Source organism: Protopterus annectens, chromosome 1.part2, assembly GCF_019279795.1.
Source record: "Protopterus annectens isolate FY-2018-M chromosome 1.part2, PAN1.0, whole genome shotgun sequence".
Taxonomy (NCBI): domain Eukaryota; kingdom Metazoa; phylum Chordata; order Ceratodontiformes; family Protopteridae; genus Protopterus; species Protopterus annectens.
The window spans coordinates 990,190,771-990,211,747 of NC_056727.1; the positions used below are offsets into that span (position 1 = coordinate 990,190,771).

At 43.3% G+C, this 20,977-nt stretch overlaps 1 protein-coding gene across 1 annotated transcript in view; it reads right to left on the reverse strand.

Moving 5' to 3' along the window:
• Nucleotides 1-20,977, reverse strand: part of LOC122792213 (protein argonaute-3) — a 1,955,650-nt gene that overhangs the window by 1,054,092 nt on the left and 880,581 nt on the right. The window contains exon 10 of the mRNA XM_044059953.1: nt 1,923-2,045. Within this exon, the coding sequence (XP_043915888.1) occupies nt 1,923-2,045 (123 nt within the window). The remainder of the gene's footprint in view (nt 1-1,922; nt 2,046-20,977) is intronic.

Below are 20,977 nucleotides of genomic sequence, written 5' to 3' on the forward strand. Positions count from 1 at the left end.
TTAAGCCTGAGCACTCACTTACCTTAACTTGCATTTCTTCATACCTTTACAGTGAATAATATTGTCAGTCTGCTCTCCTGTGCTTAAAATCTGATACAATTTTGAGAGTTTATACACACATGCGCATATATATAAATATATATATATATATATATATATATATATATATATATATATATATATATATATATATGCAGATGGACAAAATAAATCAGAATGGAATAATGGTAATGACTGTAAATTACTTTTAAAAATCATGGGTATAACTCCTGGATTTTACTTTATGAAAATGAACTTCATTTTTTTTTTTTTTAACAACTGTAAATTGATACCCCTTAGTACAGCTTAACATCTGTTGCAAATATGGCAGGAAATTTCCATTACAGTAGCAGCTTTCTGGTACTCTGTACCCTCAAGCTCCTTAGTATGAAAATCTATATACTTCAATATACCAGTCATTACATTTTTAATATATATACTTAGTTTTTAAATGAAACAATAACAAATACATCCGTTTACTACTGTGTTATACTTTATACAGTTTGCCTGCAACATAGCCACACCCAATCAATGTCGTTTTTCAGGCAGTGACCACATACACATTCAGATGAGGCTATCTCGTTTCACAACTTTAAAATTTCTTCTCCATTCATACTATACTGCTTATTGCAATGCATACAATACAGTGCATGGTGAACGCAGACTAAAGGTCAATACTACACCTATTCATAACAATCATCTCTGCCTGAAGCAGAGGTCGGTGTGGAGAATTATATATCTACTTCTGCAGAATTCATAACTTCACAAAGTTGTTTTTGTGTTAATCTGTATTTGATGGCATCCAGCTCCGTGGAATATAAAGAAAGCTGTAAGTGCAACACAGGTGACCCAAGTTAGATTAGTGGCTGGAGGAGTCTGGCAGAAGGGGATGGGAGTGACTGGACAGCATTTCCCACCATTCTGCAGGAGAAAGGCAGCTAGAGACACTGCTGTACTTGATATCCAGAGGAGGCTAGATGTATACCAGCAAAATGATATGCCAACAGCAAAAGGGACATGATGGCTATGCATGCCAGGAAAAACACATTGCTGCAGGTGATGGGCATGTCCAGTAGTTGGTATTGTGGCTAAACCAGACAGCTGCCATTAGGCAAATCATGGATTAGGGCAGAAAACAATCTGATGGTTGACTAAATGATGGCCTTCTATGATAAATTCTTCCCAGACAGGGAAATTAATGGATAGGTCAGTTCTCACTCTATGGAGGGAACAAATGTGCCAAAGGGTCACAGGAGGGCTGCTAACTGGCAGGTAACAGAGACAGAAAAAGAAAATAAAAAAATGTGATGTCCCACTCCAAAGACAATACAAGTCAACTAGAATGCAATGTATAAGGTAAACATGTCAAACTGCTAAAAATATAAACCTTCCAACATAATCAGATACATTTAACACTCAACTCATTTCATGTGACAAGTAAACTGCTGTTTTGTAACCGCAACAAAAATGTTCACATACAATGTACAGTCTCAGAGCTACTTACGACACTGAGTCAAAACAAAGCTCAATGAACTACAAATCTTGAACCAAACATCTGGCTGACAAATGCATGATTACTTCATACCATTTGGGAAAAGGAAATCACACTGCATCTGTGTACTTTATTTTCAATAAAATTAAGTTATATTAACCCCAAAGAAAACAAATGCAATGTGCTCCAAGCTAAACAAAAGAAGTGACAGGTTACAATTTAGTGTCTGCAGTAAACTCTGTCCTAAACAATCAGTGAATTCCCAAGAAACTAACCAGGAAATCGATTTTAGACATGGCATTAACTTTAGGATCACAGTCATGATTAACACTAAGGGCTGTCTTATAAAATCTTTAAAAAAAAAAAAATACAACCAACAGAAGATAATTACCCTTCCCCCATATTGTAACATGGGTGCAGGTAATACACGTCCTGTTACATGGGCCATCTCATCTCGCACTTTAAACTGAAATTCCTGCACAAAGGGATCTGCATCATAGTTTGCACTTCTGACCTAAGGAAGAGATTAGGAAATATAACATAAATCATATTACATTCGCTTGCAAACTTAACACATTTTAGGTATTACTGAAACATGCAACAAAAACAGTCCTCAACAGTACTTTTATGTTACAACAGCAGCATTTGCATGCACTTTTACAGCTATGCATTACCTAGGTCTCAAATTCTCAAAAAATGTAATATATATATATATATACATATATATATATACACACACACACACACACACACACACACACACACACACACACACACACATATATATAAAAGGGAATACGCAAAATGAAAATTTAGTTTCTGCACCCTTGAGGTGCCAAACTTTAAGGCAAGAAAGTATGAAGGGACCATATCACAGACTGGGAAAATGACACAACTATGTGAGGTAATCACCAAAAAGTAGCTTTTATAAAAGAGGTCTTGTAGCTCGCATTGACGTCCACTTATTGGATCAGTTGACTTGAAATTCTTTCAATGATATGGAGCCATAGTTTCCACCTACTGCATCAAATGTCACATGTAAATGAGGCACAGCAATCAAAATAATCTCTTGTACCTTGCCTTCAATTGTTCTTGAGACTTTTTACATAAAACAGTTCATTTAGGGAATGACAAAAGGTGATGAGTGAGACAAACAGAGAAAGGCAATTCCCAGCTCAAACTCCTAGCATTTGTGTACTTTGCTCCTATAATGAAAATAAAAAAGTAATAATTTTAGCACAAAAGCAGGAGCTCTTCTTTTAGTGGGAATGGGCGAAGTGATGCTTTGTATGATGCAGCAAATGCTGCAAGAACTACTTTCTCACGTACTTTCTGAGCTGATCTGTACATAGCAGTACTGAGTTATTTCAAGAAGGGTGTTAAGTATCACCTGTCAATGTTGGGATTAAGCAGTGTATGCACTCAACTGGTTCTGAAGTATAATAGGAAGTAGATCCATTATAATAATGGGTCATGCAGTATCCACCAGTCCAAAAATGTCCTGTCTTCCAGATTTGAAATTCGAGTCTCTGCCATCCATGTGACAGGTTAACCTTATAAATTAATTCACAAATATCTATTCAACCATATTCAAAACTGCTTGTAGTGCTGGGGATAACAACAGCAGTAAGACAGCAGCATTAGTCTCCAGCTCATCCTCTGATACCTCCAAACACTCCCAGGCAAACTGAGATGATCCCTCCAATGTGGAACCATCTGTGATGCATAATGAAATGGACAACATCAGACCCACTGGCAAAGAAAATAAGGGACTCAGAAATTCAAGCATATAATTCGTATGGCAGTCAAGAAAAGCTGGATCTGTCTGCAGATGATATTATTTTATACCTGATAAAACCAGAAAAGGACATTACAGCGTTGTAGAACATTTTGATACAGCTTCAAATCTGTTCAGGATACAAAATCAATTAAACTAAAACAAAGGCAAGGACGATAAATTATGTACCCACACAAGAAATGGTTCAGCAATATCTGCAGACCTTTAAGGAGAATAACAATAATCATACAGAATATTATATTCATAAGGTAGCAAAAAGTATTCCAGGAACTAAGCCAACATGGGAATGGAGAAAGGAGATTCTGCCAATAGGGATGACTACAACTAGGGATACAGACAATATGCAAGAGGGGGCTGGAATTTACTGTAGAAAACTGGCAAATGAACCAAGTTATTCAGAGCAAATAACTAGAGAGGAAAGGTAACAATGGGAAGAGGCTAAGAATTTATTTGGACTGCAGGCTAGAGATTGCCTTCCCTATCAAGGATTGATAGAGTACAGGCAAAGAGAAATAAATAGGGGGATCCTAAGGGAATGACCAGAACTGATAGAGTGGTTTGGTACAATCTAGAACAGAAACTGTTGCTAAAAAGGAATAATTAGCACAGCATACAAAATATTGCATGATAACTATAACAATCAATCACAGAAAGTCAGAAAGGCTCAGGAAGAGAGATTGGATAAGCAACTCACAAAGAAACAATGAAGGATATATGTATATCTCCCAACTATGCAACAACGTGCAGAAGATTTAAGATGTTTGCTTGGAAGTATTTAGATAGGTATTTTTATACCCCAAATAGACCCCAAAGAATTTTTTCTCAGGTAGACAGCAAATGCTAGAGGTGTGATGGGGAAGAAAGAGGTAACTAGGAACATATTTTCTGGGAACATATTTTTAACAGTAATTAATAAAGAGTTGAAGGATTTTTATCCAGGAGAAGAAGAGGGCAAAGGGCAAGTGTGATAAATTAATCCTTCCAAGAGCACAAGATGGTTTAGGATTCCTGATCTGAAGGGACATTTTAGAGCTACACAGTTAAGGCTCATATACATAACAAGCAGAAAGCTAATTCAAAGTGGAAAGGGATGATAATAAAGCAGTGGGGTTCAACAAATACATAAGGACAGAGTGGGATTTTGGATGTAGATACTTAAGCTGAACAGCAACAGCCATACAGAATATTACATGTATAAAGTACTTTTATAAAGTAGCAGAAATTATTCTAAGATCTAAGCCAACAAGAGAATGGAGAAAGGAGATTCTAATGACAGGGATGACTGCAATTAGGGATACAGAGAATAAGCAAGAGGAGGCGGAAATTTACTGGAGAAAAAGGAAAGTTGTGTAAAATCTTACCATAACCATAGATGTCCTCTTCCATGTTGCAGTATTCACTAGTGGGCTTACCCTTCTTCACATCCACTTATTCGGCCAGGTTTCCAAAGCTTTTCCAGTCCCTGATGGTGCGTCAGACGTGTTGTCAGGTACATGGGCAATAAATGTGACGTCTGCATGCACCAGTGCTCAGAAAGTACAGTTCTGTACACTTACCATAAATGTAGATGTCTGAGTGCATTCACTGTTGCAGTCATTACATTTGGGTAATCTGCTGGCAGGTTGCACTCAGTCGGCCTGAATAACAAAGTCTTGGGTCCTGCGTTGGTTGCTGTCTCCTCTTCCATGACGTCAGGTCGTTAGGGGTATAAAACATGCAGCCGACACTATTTTATTCAGTTTTTCTTGCCCTAGATGTCAGGTGCCCCCCAAATGTGGAGCAAAAAAAAAAAAAATATATATATATATATATATATATATATATATATATAAATAAACAGCAATATATGTAAATGCACTTTTAGCAACATAAACTTTACCTTCATCTAAAAGCAAACACACCACAAACACTTTAGAATATAGTGAAGGAAAGAGAAGTTATAGAAAAGGGGGATGACGGGTGGGTAACCCGGACTGCAACAGTGAATACACTCAAACATCTACATTTATGGTAAGTGTACACAACTGTACTATGTTCTTCATGTTTCACTGTTGCAGTCATTACATTTGGGTAGAATCCCACAGCTATGGATGGGAGGATGGAACTAAATAGCATTAGGAGTGGCTATAAGGCCCTGCAGAACTGCAGTGGCAAAGCCTGCCCTGGATTTGGAGAAGAGAGTTAAATGATAATGCTTTGTGAAGGTATGAACAGAGCTCTAAGTAGCAGCTTCTAGAATGTCTTTGGTTGGAACTCCTCTGAGAAAGGCTGCTGAGGTAGAGGCAGCCCTGATGGAATGTGACCCGATTCCCTTGGGCACAGGTTTAACATGGTGCTAGTAGCAGAAACGAATGCAGTTATCCACTTAGAAATAGTCTGTTTTGATATAGCCTTCCCCTCTGATCCCGAAGCAAATGCCACAAGTAGTTGCTCAGAATTTCTTAGAGATTTGGTCCTGTTTAAGTAGAATCTTAGTTGTCTGTGTATGTCCAATGAATGCAGAATCCACTCCCCCTTGTTCTGCGGATTTGGGTAAAATGTTGGCAGGTGAATTGTTTGGTTAAGAGCCACACTGGATACCACCTTAGGCATAAAGGAAGGATTGGTCCTGAGGGACACCCTGTCCGGGTAAATTGTAATAAAAGGCTCCACAGCCATGAGGGCCTGTAGTTCTGAAACCCTTCTTGCTGAAGTGATTGCCAAGAGGAAAGCTGTTTTCCAAGATAAAAGTTTTATATCCGCAGTAGCTGCTGGTTCAAAAGGTGGCAGGGTGAGTTTTTCCAGCACAAAATTGAGGTCCCATGAAGGAGTTGGTGATCCTCTGGAAGGTCTTACATTTTTGGCCCCTCTAAGATACTGTTTTAGCAAAGGATGAGAAAAGAGGGGAGGCTCCGTGTTGTAATAAGCCGAGATGGCAGAGGCATGGATTTTTATTGAAGAAAAAGATAGGCCGTTGTCGAGCATCTCAGTCAAGTATTGTAAAATCTGAGGGATATTTGGTTTTGCTGTGTTCGTTCCTTGTGCCTGGTTCCAAGCAAAGAATCTCTTCCATTTATCAGCATAAGATTTTCTAGTACTAGGCCTTCTGGCTTCCAAAATGACATCCATCACAGATTTACTGAGAGGTGTTGTTTGAATAATTAAATGATCAGCCATCCTGCAAGGTTCAGAGTTTGGAGATGAGTGTGCAGAATTTGATTGTTCTGCTGAGACAGTAGCTGAGGTATTTGAGGCATGTACCAAGGAGGGAGTTGAGACATATTCCTTAGAATTGGGTACCAGTGCTGGCGAGGCCAGTCCGGAGCAATCGGGATCGTTTTTGGTTTTTCCTGTCGGACCTTTAGTAAGACCTTGAAGAGAAGAGGCAGAGGGGGAAAGGCATAGACTGATAGGTTTTTCCAATTGAAGGATAAGGCATCCACTTTCCATGCTTGTCTGTGATAAGTCCTTGTGCAGAACTTGTCCAGTTGATAATTTTGGGGAGAGGCAAATAGATCTATGTCTGGGCTCCCCCATTTCTGTGTTACCATGCTGAAGATTTGTGGATCCAGTTTCCACTCGTGAGTGTCCATAAGATTTCTGCTTAGGTCGTCTGCCAGAGTATGTTGTTTTCCTGGCAGGAATTGAGCTTGAAGATGTACTTGGTAAGTCAAAGCTGTGTTCCACAATGCCATGGCTAGTCTGCAAAGGGGGTAGGAATGTGTACCCCCTGCCTGTTTATGTACCACATAACCGTGGTGTTGTCCGTCTTTATCAGTAGTTGTCCTGGATGAAGTTAAGTCCTTGAAGGCTGTCAGAGCATTCTGAACAGCTAGCATCTCTTTCTGGTTGATATACAGATGCATTTGTTTTGGGCTCCATATGCCCTGAATGCATCTCCCTGCCAGGTGGGCCCCCCAAGCACAGTCTGATGCATCTGTAGTTTGGATTTGGGTGGCAGGGGGTAGAGTGAATGACAGTCCCTTGTTTTGGTGACATGTCTCTGCCCACCAAAGAAACTCCTGCTGTAGGCAGGAAATGAGGGGAATCATTGTTTCCAGACTGTGACAATGTTGACTCCATAAAATTTTTAGCTACCATTGAAGTTTCCTCATATGCAGTCTTGCATATGGAATTAGTAGAATGCCGGAAGCCATGAACCCCAAAGCCTGCAGAATTTGTCTTGCAGATAACAGGGTTTTTGTTGCCATCTGTTTGAAATATGTTGTCAGTTGCCTTTGTTTGTCTGGCGTAAGGTAACCCATCTGGGCAGTTGTATTCAAGCTTGCACCCAGGAATGTAATTATTTGAGAGGGTACCAGTTGAGATTTCTTTTCGTTTATTGTGTACCCTAGGCATGTTAGAAGCCTTTTTACAAACGCCAGATGTTGAAGAAGAATGTCTTTGTTCTCTGCTTGAATGAGACAGTCGTCCAAGGTAAGGATAAATTTGTATGTTTCTTTGTCTGCAAAATGCAATTACTGGTGCCAGGCACTTTGTAAAGACCCTGGGTGCAGTAGATATAAAGAACAGTGCAGAAAATTGGTAATGCAAAAAACCTGCCTTGAAGCGGAGGTATCTTCTGCATGATTCCCTTATTGGGATATGCAGGTATGCCTCTTTTAAGTCTAGAGTCACTAACCAAGTGTTCCTGCCCAGCATAGGCAGTAGCTGTTGTAAAATTAGCATTTTTAATTCCTGTCATTTTGGACTAATTCTGAAATGCCCAGGAACGTGTTCAAAATGGATAAGTCCAGTATTGGACGCCAGGCATTGTCTTTGCTGGGTACCAGAAAAAGTCTTGAATAAAAACCTTGTCCTTTTTCCTGTTCTGGTACTGGATGAATAGCCCCCATATCCATGAGGGACATAACTTGTTTCTGAGCCTCTGCCCATTGATTTTGTGGCAGATCTGGCCAACCGTATGGAATTGGCAAAGTATGGAAATGAAATCTGTACCCCTGGGATGCTATGTTTAATACCCACTTGTCCTGGGTAATTAACTGCCAATTTTGAGCATGAAGTGCTAATTTTCCCCGCAAGGGGGATGCCAAAAGATAAGTGCTTGGTGAAGGTAGAGGAAAGTCATTGAGACTGCTTACTGTAGGGTTGTGCTTTGTTTCCTCCAGATTTGGAGGTGGAGGCACCGCATTGCTTTGACCTGTAAGAACCCTGTGATTGGTATCTAGAGCCTTTTGAGCACCTGGATTTGCCTTGAGAGGCTCTGTTGGACACAGGAAAGGACCAATTTTTAGTAGGCCAGTGCCTACTGAACCTGGGTGGCTGCACTTGTAAGAAATCTTTTACAGTTTGCATAGATTTAGCTTTGTCTTCCATTTTCTTTAAAACCTCTTCTGCCTTATTACCAAACAGAGTATCATGCTGTAAAGGGGCATCCAACAATTTAGCTTTAACATGATTTTGCTCCTTGAGCCAGGTATGTCTTCTAATCACAGATCCAGTAACTGCGGCCCTGCAAGAGGCCTCCAAGAAATCAAAACCACATTGCAAAGTATGTTTTCCAACCTGTTCTGCTGCATGCAATAATTCCTGTATTTTTTTATTTTCCACACAATTAGAAATCAACATAATTTTCTGTTTCAATAAGCCCATAACATGCTGTTGATATTTAAGCATATGAAACTGGCAGTTTACGGCCCTAATTACCAAGGTTGCAGACGTATAAACCTTCTTTCCCCATCTATCCAGCACCCTGGAATCTCTATCAGAGGGGGTAGGATTTTTGGCTGTAGAGGCCTTTACACCTTTGGGACCCTGTGAGAGAGGATCAGTGGCAGGATTTTTGAATAGAAATTTGTGGGAGTCAGGAACCCTATAATATTTGTCTGTCTTACTAGGAGCCGGAGGCAGGGAATCAGGAGCCATGCTCGACACCGAAAACACATCAACAATGTCTAATACAGGAGGAATTGCCAAAGGCCTATGCTGAGGAAGAAGAAAGAAATCCCTAAGCCTCTTTTTTGATTCAGAGAAATCCTGACTCTCCCAATGAAAATGTTCCCTTAAAGTATGCAAGGTTTCTCCAAAAGAATAATCCTCAGGAGGAGATGCAGATGGGATGGACTCTTCTGCATCTGAATCCTCATAGGGTGGAATAGAAAATTCCTGATCAGAAGAGGAATCAGAAGAAATGGAAACCTGATCTTCTGAAGATTCATAATCAGTGTCTTGGCTAGGCCTCTTAGCGGGGGGGGGGGGGTGGGAACCCCTGATCAAGGTAATTAAGTCCTCAGCCATTTTGATCATCTGTTTTTTAGGCACAGGGGCCTGAGCACGTGGCTCATGCGTCAGTTGTTTAGACTTAGAAGATGTTTTTGATCTTGTTTTTGAAGCTGGCGTTGGCTTTATATAAAAATGTTGAGGCCTGAAAACACCCTCAGAAGCCAGTGCCTGCTCAGCAGCTTCGGACCCATCCAAGCAAGAGACATCCTCAGGTTCAATACTCTGAGAATCTTGCGGCATACCGGACTCCGCATGGGTCTCGGTAGAGGCGTGCAACTCAAAAGTAGCGGGTATCGGGGCTGCAAAAGTGCCTCACTGAGTACTGGCGAACAGGGGACTGGCTTAGGAGAAGCTTTGTCGTCAGTTTTGGACCTCAACGGTCTGTTGTGAACTCCAGTAGTCGGATTGCTAACCGACGACATTTCAGGGTAATTAAATCTGGATCCAAAATATTTTGAAGCAAAAATATACCGACACTTCATAGTGCGTTGGTTAAATCTAGCACAAAACCGACAGCAAGGCACGTTATGATCTGGGCCTAGGCAAGGAATACAATACAAGTGAAAATCCTTATGAGGTATTTGCTTCCCACAAGTAATGCAATTATTAACTTTTACTGACATCGTTAAGGAGCAAGAAAAAGTTTCCCCAATGGGGTACTTAGCTTTAGCTGAAGACTTCGGTTCTGAAACTCGAATTCGAAAATTTCAGGAGTCGGCCGACCGGCACTTGCTAACTGCTTCTGCTTCGGGCACCGAGCGGTAAGAAAGACTGAATAAAACGACGTCGGCTGCATGTTTTATACCCCTGACAACCTGACGTCATGGAAGAGGAGACAGCAACTGACGCATGACCCAAGACTTTGTTATTCAGGCCGACTGAGGGCAACCTGCCAGCAGATTACCCAAATGTAATGACTGCAACAGTGAAACACGAAGAACATCGAAGAAGCCCCAGACGGAGCCAGTCCTGATAGCATAGCCTGTGTAGGAGCCAAGGACAGCAAGTGCAAGGAGAACAGGGAGATGGAGGGAGGGAAGGAATACTGCAACATGGAAGAGAAGAACATCTATGGTCATGGTAAGACTTTACACAACTTTCCTGTGTCCTTCTATTCCAATGTTGCAGTATTCACTAGTGGGCGAGTACAAAAGCTCCCTGGTGGCTGTGAGGTGATCTAGATGAGGATTCCAGAAACCCATGCAGGATAGCTTTGGCAAATCCTGCCCTGGTCCTAGAGATGTGGTCCAGCTTATAGTGTCTGGTGAAGGTGTGCACAGACGACCAGGTAGCTGCTTCCAAAATGGAGTTAGTACCTAGACCTTTAAAGAAAGCTCCAGAGGAGGCCATGGCTCTTGTAGAACGGGCTTTGACGTTGCCCGTCAGTGTCTTTCCATGGTGAGAGTAACAAAAGGAGATGGCCCTAGCAATCCAGGAAGAGATGGTTCATTTCCCTACAGCTTTCCCCAGAGCCCTGGGGTGGAAGGAAACAAACAGCTGGTCTGATTTGCGTATAGGCTTTGTCTTATGCAAGTAGAAACAAAGTTGCCTGTGGACATCTAGGGAGTGAAGGACTCTCTCACTGTCTCCCTGAGGATTAGGAAAGAAGGTAGGCAGGTAGATAGCCTAATTTAGAGAGCGGTCATTGACCACTTTGGGAGTGAAGGAGGGATTAATCCTGAGGGTGACCCTGTCCATATGGAAAACTAGGGCTTGGAGCTCTGAAATCCTCCTGGCTGAAATCAAAGCTACTAGCAAAATTATTTTCCAGGTGCAAAACTTCAAGTCAGCCTTGCCAGCTGGTTCAATGGGTGGTAGAGTGAGTTTTTCCAGCACATAGCTAAGATCCCAGGGAGGAGAAGGAGTCGGTTTTCTGGGGGGGGGGGGTCTTAAGTGTAAAACACCCTTTAGGAACAGCTTAGCTGGAAGTCTGGAAGCTAGTGGAGGCTACATAGGCAAGCAGGCAGAAATGACAAGCAGGTGTGCTTTTAGGGAGGAGTAAGACAAGGCTGTCTTCAGCAGTTCACAAGGTAAGACAGAATAAGAGGCAGGTCTCTGTCCAGCGGCTCTACCTGTCTTTTGTGACACCACATAAAAAACCTTCTCCAATGAAAGAGACATGATTTCCTTGTGTTTGGTTTCCTGACCTCCTGCATGACTGAGAGCACGTCCTCATTGTACAGGTGTCTGAAGGGGATCAGAACCCTATCAGCCAAACGGAGAGGTGCAGAGATTTCCACTGTGGGTGAATCTGTGTCCCCTGGTGCTGTGTGAGTAGATCCACTGAGGGGGTAACTTGTGGTGATTGCCCTTGAATAGATGAAGAAGTAGGGGAACCAGTGCTGCCTTGGCCAATAGGGGGTCTACAACAAGATTTTTAGTGAGTCCTGCTGGATTTTCAGTAGGACTCTGGTTTAGAGGGAAAAGGGGAAGGTGTACAAGAATCTCCCATTACAAGATATTAAGAAGGCATCTGTTTGAATCTTTTTCAGATTGTGAGTTCTGGAGCAATAGCTCTGGAGTTGCCTGTTTGTGGAGGAGGCAAACATGTCTATCTGCAGAATACCCCACCTGTGATCAGATCTAGGAATACCTCCCTTGACAGCATCCATTTGTGACTGTCTGAGGAGGTTCTGCTTAAGGGGTTTGCCTGACAGTTGTGTTGTGACAGGATATAGGCTGCCTGGAGGGAGAGACAACTAGATCCTATACCTGTAGGGCTAGCCTGCAGTGGAGGTAGGAGTTCATCTCTCCTTGCTTGTTCAGGTACCACATCACTGTGGTGTTGTCTGTGAAAATCTTCAGAATGCCCTGTCTGAGGAAAAGTAGAAAGGCCTGCAGGGCCAGAATGGCTGACATTTCCTTGGTGTTGATATGCCATTGTTTGTCTTTCCACAAACCTTCCACTGTTCTTGTGTCCAACGTTGCCCCCCAACCCAGATCTGATGCATCTGTGTGCATGATCTGAGAAGGGGAGGGCAACTGTAGGGGAAGACCTGGGTTTAGGGCCACCTGGGCCAGCCACCACTTCAGTTCTTGGTGGAGGCAGGGGAGAAGTGGGATTCTGAACTCTAGAGGGTGCGAGTGCTGGGTCCATACTGAGCGACGATACCACTGCATCTTTCTCATGTGTAATCTTGTCAGTGGTAGCATGGGAATAGTGGCAGCCATGTGGCCAAGAAGTATGAGGAATTCCCTGACAGTTAGGGTGGGTGAAAGGAGGGCAGATTTAAGGAGTTGCATCAGGGAAAGCAATTTTTCTGAGGTAGGAAGGCCATACTGAGGTCTGTTCTGATTCTGCAGCCAAGGAAGACAATCTCTTGTGTAGGATTTAGTTTGGATTTGGGGAAGTTTATGAGGAGCCCTAGAGACTGCAGCAGGAGCAGGAGGTCCTTTGTGTGGGCAGGGAGGGATTATCTGTCTGCTGCTTGAATGAACAAGTCATCTAGGTATGGGAAAATTTGCATACCTCTTGTTCTGCAGTAAGCAATGACTGGGGCTAGGCATTTTGTAAATACCTTTGGTGCAGTGGAGAGTCCAAAGGGCAAGGCACAGAACTGAAAATGCAAGGAGCCTGCTTTGAATCTGAGGAATTTTCTGGAGGACGGTTTTATGGGAATATGTAGATAGGCTTCCTTGATGTCCAGGGTCACCATGAAGGCCTGGGGAAGGATGAGGGGAAAGAGACTGGGTAGTGTTATCATCCTGAAGGAGGGAACCTTCGGGAATGGGTTGAGGCAGGAAAGGTCTAAGATAGGTCTCCATGGTCCCGCCTTCCTGTGCACCAGAAATATTCTGGAGTAGAAGACTTTCCCCTTGAGCAGAGGGGGGGGGGTATGTGTTCTATGGTGCCTTGGAGCAACAGATTGCTTAGGACCTCAAAGGAGGGACCATTGAGAGGGGGGAGGTAGTGGTATAGGACGTTTTGGAGGAGGAGGAGACATCCACGACATGAAGTAACCCTCCTTGAGGACAGACAAAACCCATTTGTCGGATGTCACTAGGGCCCATGCAGGGAGGCAGTGACAGAGACAGGAGGATAGAGGTATGGTGGGAGGGGGGGGGCAGGTAGTCAGATGTTGCCTGCCCTTTCTGGAAAGGGGGGGGTCTCTGGACAGTGACCTGAGGAGCCCTAGGCTGAGTAGCCTGTCTCCTGTGTAATCTTCTAGACCTGAAGGGGGCAGACGGCCTAGAAGACTTCCTAATAAATTGTGTCTTGGCCGAGTAGTTCCTCTGAAATTTTGGACTGGAGAGGCAAGAAGATGCTTTAGATCTTGGAGCTCTTTCTCATTTTGCTGAAGTGACTTGAAGAGATCAGCTACCCTAGAGCCAAAAAGGGGTGAGTGATCCAAAGAAGCATCCAAGAGTTTGGCCTAAAAGTCATCCAGTAGGGGCTGTTGATGCAGCCAATAGTATCTCCTCAATAGAGAGGCAGATGCAGCTGACCTGGCAGAGGCCTCCACTGCATCATATGCACACCTTAGGGAATGTTTATTGACTTGGGAGATGAGCCCAAGCAGGGAAGATAAGGGATGCCTTTGCAGAGCAGTCAGGGATCTCATTGAGTTCCTTAGAAGCTTTATAGAGTAAGGCCAAGGAGTATTTAGACTTGTGTGACTGATAATATGTAGCCCTAAAGGCTAGGGTAGCCAACGTGTATATCTTCTTCCCCCACCTCTCCATGGCCTTGCTCTCTTTATCTGCAGGCAGGACAGTGGTAGTAGGGAGAAGACGTTTGGTAGCCTTATCAGTAGCAATAGAAATGGTTGCTGGGTCAGCTGGCGGACATTTGAAAAGGAATTTTTCTGCATCGGGTACCCTGTACAACTGGTCTGCCCTTCTAGGGGCAGGTGGCTAAGAATCTGGGTTTATGCATGCTGCTGCAAAAGCATCCAGGAAGGCAGGCTGGACAGGAGGAACAGGAGCTGGAATAGGAGATTCCATCTGGATTAAGTTATAGAATCTTTATTGTTGCTCAGACATGTCTGAACAATCCCATTTAAAATGTTCCCTCATAAGACTGACTGTGTCCCCGAAGGTAAGGTCTTCCACAGGGGAGTCAGGTTCAGCAGGGGCTTCTTCTGGGGATCCATACCCCAGTGGGGAAGAAATTTGTAAAGAGTAGGACAAGGAGTCCTCTGTGGAGTCAGACATTTCCTCTTCTACAGGCTGGCTAGGAGTTGTCTCAGGCTGAATAGGCCTGGGACTAAGAAGAGGTGGAGCAACATGACAGAGGTCTGGCATAGGCCTAAGGCCCAGGAAGGCATTGTAGAGGCTCTGACTGAAGGCCTGCCAGTCTGGCAAGGTCTCCGGGGTTGAGGCAATATGCCTCGTCTTCTGTTTCTTCTTTGTAGGCCTAACCAGCATTTGGCATCCGGTTGGACCTGAAGTAATAGAAAGACCGGCTGAGGCCTGCTCCAAAGTGCCCATCCCAGAAGCTGGTTCACCCCTTGCATCTGAATCAGGCACTGGCATATCCTCCCCAGACGTGTTGTCCTCTCTGGATTCTGCAGTCTCCTGATAAGTACCCGCTTTATCCGAAATGGCACACGTTGGTTCCTCAGCCAAGCTAACGGTGGCTACAGACTGAGAATCGTCGGAAGGAGGTGCGGTGGAAGTAGACAGCCTCGCAGTCTTGGCCCTCTTCCTGGGTGGTTCGGATGGGGCGTCGGAAGCGACTTCCCTTCCAACAGCGATCTAAGGTGCTGGTTTTCAAGGTATAAGTCAAGGGCCTGAAGTCGGCAAAGAAGGGTCTTAGGGATGAACGACTTACAAATGGCGCAGTTTTTATAATCGTGATCCCTACCCAAACAAAAGTGACACTGGTTGTGGGAGTTTATGTGGGGAATCTGGTGACCACAGTTGCACTTGCTCTTACCGGACATCAACAGACTATAATAAATACAAAAGGACTGAAGAAAATCCCCAACAGGGTGCTTATCTTAATGCAAAACTGATCAGACATCCGCGAGTAGCAGGAACACCTGGCATATGGCTGGCGACTGAAAGGTTCTGAGGACTGGTGCATGCAGACGTCACATTTATTGCCAGCATACCTGCCAACACATCAGACATCTGACGCACCATCGGGGACTGGAAAAGCTTTGGAAACCTGGCCAAACAAGCTGATGGGAAGAAGGGTAAACCCACTAGTGAATACTGCAACATTGGAATAAAAGGACATCTGGCAAAGGAACCAAAGTATTGGGAGCAAATTACTAGACAGTGAAAGATAACTGAATGGGAAGAGGCCAAAAAGTCATTTGGACTGCAGACTAGAGACTGCCTTCCCTTATCAGGGATTAATATCAGAGCATAGAGGAACAGAAAAGGGTAGATATATCCTAAGTGAAAAACCTGCTCTAGTAGTGCTTTTAGTTGAATCTAGAACATAAATTACTGTTAAAAAAGGGTAATTAATAGGGCAAATAAAATATTGCACAAAGCACAATAACTACAGGAATCAATCAGAGGAAGTTATAAAACATTGGGAAGAGACTAGACAAGCACTTCACAAGGAAATAATTGGAGAACATATGTATGGCTCCCAAATATGCAACATAGTCTAAAAGATTTGTGATTTTTGCTTGGAAGTGTTGGCATATTTATGTTTATACCCCAAGCAAAATCCAAAGAAGTTTTCCTCAGGTAGATGGTAAATGTTGGATGTTTAATGAGGAAAGAGAAGGTAACTGGGAACATATATTTTGGAAGTGTAATGAGTTGGCAGACTACAAATTCCCTACAGAGTATTCCGTCAGAAATATTAGGTAAGCAAATGGTTGTAACTAAGGAAATTATTTTTTGAGCTGGGATACAGGATCTGAATTGCCTAGACATAATAAAGCCTTGTCAAGTTTAATTCTCCTGGCTGCCAAAAAAGTAATTAGTATCGAATGGAAGTAAAAGTCTAAACAAAAGTACAGCTGTGTACACTTACCATAAATGTAGATGTTCGAGTGTATTCACTGCTGCAGTCATTACATTTGGGTAATCCTGCTGGCAGGTTGCCCTCAGTCGGCCTGAATTCCAAAGTCCTGGGTCCTGCATCGGCTGCTGTCACCCCTTCCCTGACGTCAGGTCGTCAGGGGTATAAAAGATGTAGCTGACACCATTTTCTTTAGTTTTTCTTGCCCCAGATGTCAGGTGCCCCCTAAAAGGGTAGCAAAATTTATATATATATATATATATATATATATATATATATATATATATATATATAAATACATGCACCAATATAAACTTTACCTTCATCTACAAGCAGATACACCACATAGGTTGTATAAATCAGAGAAGGAAAGATAGGTTCCATCAGAAGAAAGGGGGATGGCACGTGGGTAACCTGGACTGCAACAATGAATACACTCGAACATCTACATTTATGGTAAGTGTACACAACTGTACTATGTTCATCGTGTTTCACTGTTGCAGTCATTACATTTGTGTAGAGTCCCAAAGCTATGGTTGGGAGGCTGGAGCTAAACAGCGTTAGGAGCAGCTATGAGGCCCTGCAGAACTGCAGTGACAAAGCCTGCCCTGGATTTAGAGTAGAGTGGCAGATGATAGTGCTTTGTAAAGGTGTACACTGAACTCCAAGAAGCAGCCTCTAAAATGTCCTTGGTTGGTACTCCCCTGAGAAAGGCTGCTGTGGCTGCAGCTCTGGCTGAATGTGGCCTAATGCCCTTAGGCACTGGCTTGCCATGGTGTAAATAGCAGAAACGAATGCTGTGACCTATCCACTTTGAAACAGTCTGCTTTGAGATAGCCTTTCCTTGTGATCCTGCAGTATATGCCACTAGTAATTGCTCTGTCTTTCTGAAAACTTTGGTTCTGTCCAAGTAGAATCTAAGCTGTCTGTGTACGTCCAAAGAATGCAGAATTCTCTCCCCCTTGTTCTGTGGATTTGGATAAAAAGTTGGCAGATGAATAGTTTGGTTAAGAGCCACACTGGACACCACCTTAGGCATAAATGTTGGGTCTATCCTCAGAGAGACCCTGTCTGGATAAAAAATGATAAAAGGTTCCACAGCCATGAGTGCCTGTAGCTCTGAAACTCGTCTTGCAAAAGTTATTGCTAGGAGCAGAGCTGTTTTCCAAGATAAAATTTTATATCAGCAGTAGCAGCTGGCTCAAAAGGAGGCAGGGTGAGTTTTTCCAAGACATAGTTGAGGTCCCATGCAGGCATTGGTGATCTCCTTGGAGGCCTTAAATTTTTATTTTTAGCTCCTCTGAGGTATTGCTTTAATAAGGGATGAGAAAAGATTGGTGGCTCTGTATTGTAATGAGCCGAAATGGCAGAGGCATGAATTTTAATAGATGAAAAAGATAGGCCTTTGTCCAGCATCTCAGTTAAGTATTGTAAAATCTGAGGAATATTTGGCACAGCTGTATCAGTTCCTTGTGCCTGGTTCCAAGCACAGAATCTCTTCCATTTTCCAGCATAAGATTTTCTAGTACTTGACCTTCTGGCGTCCAAAATGACATCCATCACAGCTTTACTGAGAGGTGCGTTTTGTATGACTACATTATCCGCCATGCTGCCTGCTTTAAAGTCTTGAGTTGGCTGTGCAGGATCTGATTGTTTTGCTGGGACAGTAGATGAGGTATTTGAAGTAAGGTCCAAGCTGGGCATTGAGACAAGTTCTTTAGGATTGGAAACCAGTACTGGCGGGGCCAGTCTGGGGCAATCAGTATCAATTTTGGCTTCTCCTGTCTGACCTTTAGGAGTACCTTGGGGAGGAGAGGCAGTGGGGGAAAGGCATATACTGATAGGTTTTTCCAGCTGAAAGATAGGGCGTCCACTTTCCATGCTTGTCTGTGATAAGTCCTTGTGCAGAATCTTTTTAGTTGGTAGTTATGAGGGGAGTCAAATAGATCTATGTTTGGGCATCCCCGTTTCCTTGTTATCATGCTGAAGACTTGTGGATCCAGTGGCCACTCGTGGGGATCCATGAGGTTTCTGCTTAGTTCGTCTACCAGAGTATTTTTCCTTCCTGGCAGGAATTGTGCCTGCAGATGTACGTGGTAAGTTAATGCTGTATCCCACAAAGTCATGGCTAGTCTGCAAAGGGGGTAAGAATGTGTGGCCCCCTGCTTGTTTATATACCACATGACCGTGGTGTTGTCTGTCTTTATCAGTAATTGTCCCAGATGAAGTAGGTCCTTGAAGGCTGTCAGGGCATTCTGAACAGCTAGCATCTCTTTTTGAATGATATGTAGATGCATCTGGGATGAGGACCATGTGCTCTGAATGCATCTTCCTGCCATGTGGGCCCCCCAGGCATAATGTGATGCATCCGGTGTTAGTGTCTGCCTGGCTGGGGGTAATGTGAACGGCTGTCCCTTGTTTTGGTGACAAGCCTTTGCCCACCATCAAAACTCCTGTTGTAGGCAGGGAATGAGAGTAATCATTGTTTCCAGGCTGTGGCAATGTTGAGTCCAAACACTTTTTAGGTACCATTGAAGCTTCCTCATATGCAGTCTTGCATATGGAATTAGTAGGATGCAGGATGCCATGAAGCCCAAAACCTGCAGAATTTTTCTTGCAGATAACTGGGCCTTTGTTGCCAATGTTTTGAAATAGGTAGTTGCCTTTGTTTGTCTGGCGTGAGATAAGCCATCTGGGCAGTTGTATTTAAGCTTGCACCCAGGAATATTATCTCTTGAGAAGGTATAGTTTTGATTTCTTTTCATTGACTGACTACCCTAGGCATGTTAGAAGTCTTTTCACAAATGCCAGATTCTGTAGAAGAATGTACTTGTTCTCTGCTTGAATTAGGCAGTCGTCCAAGTAAGGATATATTTGTATTCCTCTTTGTCTGCAGAATGCAATTACTGGTGCCAGGCACTTTGTAAAGACCCTGGGCGCAGTAGATAAGCCAAAGGGCAGTGCAGAGAATTGATAATGCATTGAGGCAGCCTTGAAACTGAGGTATCTTCTGCATAACTGTCCGATTGGGACATGCAGGTATGCCTCTTTTAAGTCTAGAGTCACAAGCCAAGCGTTCTTGCCCAACATGGGCAGAAGCTGCTGTAAAGTCAACATCTTGAATTTTGGTATATCCAGGAATGTGTTCAGAATAGATAGGTCCAGTATTGGTCTCCAGGCCTTGTCCTTTCTGGGTACCAAGAACAGTCGAGTAAAATCCTTGCCCCTGCTCTTGCTTTGATACTTATTGAATGGCCCCCATGTCCATGAGGGAAGAGACTTGTTTTTGTGCCTCTGCCAATTGATGTTTTGGCAGATCTGGCCAGCCGTTTGCCTTTGGCAGGGAATGGAAATGGAACTTGTATCCTTGTGATACGATATGTAGAACCCACTTGTCCTGGGTTACAATGTGCCAATTTTGAGAAAAAAGTGCTAATTTTCCCCCTAAGGGTGCTGCCAGGAGATAAGTGCTTGGTGCAGACAGGGGGAAGTCATTGGGACTGTTTCGTGTATGGTTGTGATTTGTCTTCTTCAACTTTGGAGGTAGAAGCACCCCATTGCTTTGACCTGTATGAACCTTGCGCCTCAGATCTGCCTCTAGGGAGTCTGGATCTGCCCCTTTGAGGTCTGTCTGACACAGGAAAGGACCAATTCTTTGTAGGCCAGTGTCTACTAAACATAGGTGGCTGTACTTCTAAAAATCTTTGACAGTTTGCAAAGATTTAGCTTTGTCCTCCATTTTCTTTAACACCTCTTCTGCCTTAACACCAAACAAAGTATCATGCTGTAAAGGTGCATCTAATAATTTAACTTTGACATGATCAGGCAGATTTTGTTCCTTTAACCAAGCATGCCTCCTAATTACAGAACCCGTAACTGCGGCCCTGCAGGAGGCTTCCAAAGAATCAAAACCACATTGCAAAGTATGCTTTCCAACTTGTTCAGCTGCATGCAATAAATCCTGCATTTCCTTGTTTTCTGCACATTCAAAGTTTAATTACATTTTCTGTTTAAGCAATGCCATGACATGTTGCTGATATTTGAGCATATGAAACTGACAGTTTAAGGCCCTTATAGCCAAGGTAGCAGATGTGTAAACCTTTTTCCCCCATCTATCCAGTGCCCTAGAATCTCTGTCAGAGGGGGTAGGGTTTTTGCAGCGGAGGCCTTAACTCCTTTGGGACCCTGTGAAATAGTTTTTGGGTCTGCAGCAGGGTTTTTAAAAAGGAATTTATGAGAGTCAGGAACCCTGTAATATCTGTCAAGCTTAACAGGAGCTGGAGGTAAGGAGTCAGGGGTAAGACTAGACTCCGAAAACACATAATCTACAATGTCTAACACAGGTGGAATGGCTAGTGGCCTGTGTTGAGGTAGTAAAAGGAAATCCCTGAGCCTCTTTTTAGATTCTGAAAAATCTTGGCTCTCCCAGTGGAAATGCTCCCTCATGGTATGCAAGGTTTCCCCAAATGAATAGTCCTCTGGAGGAGAAGCTGAAGGT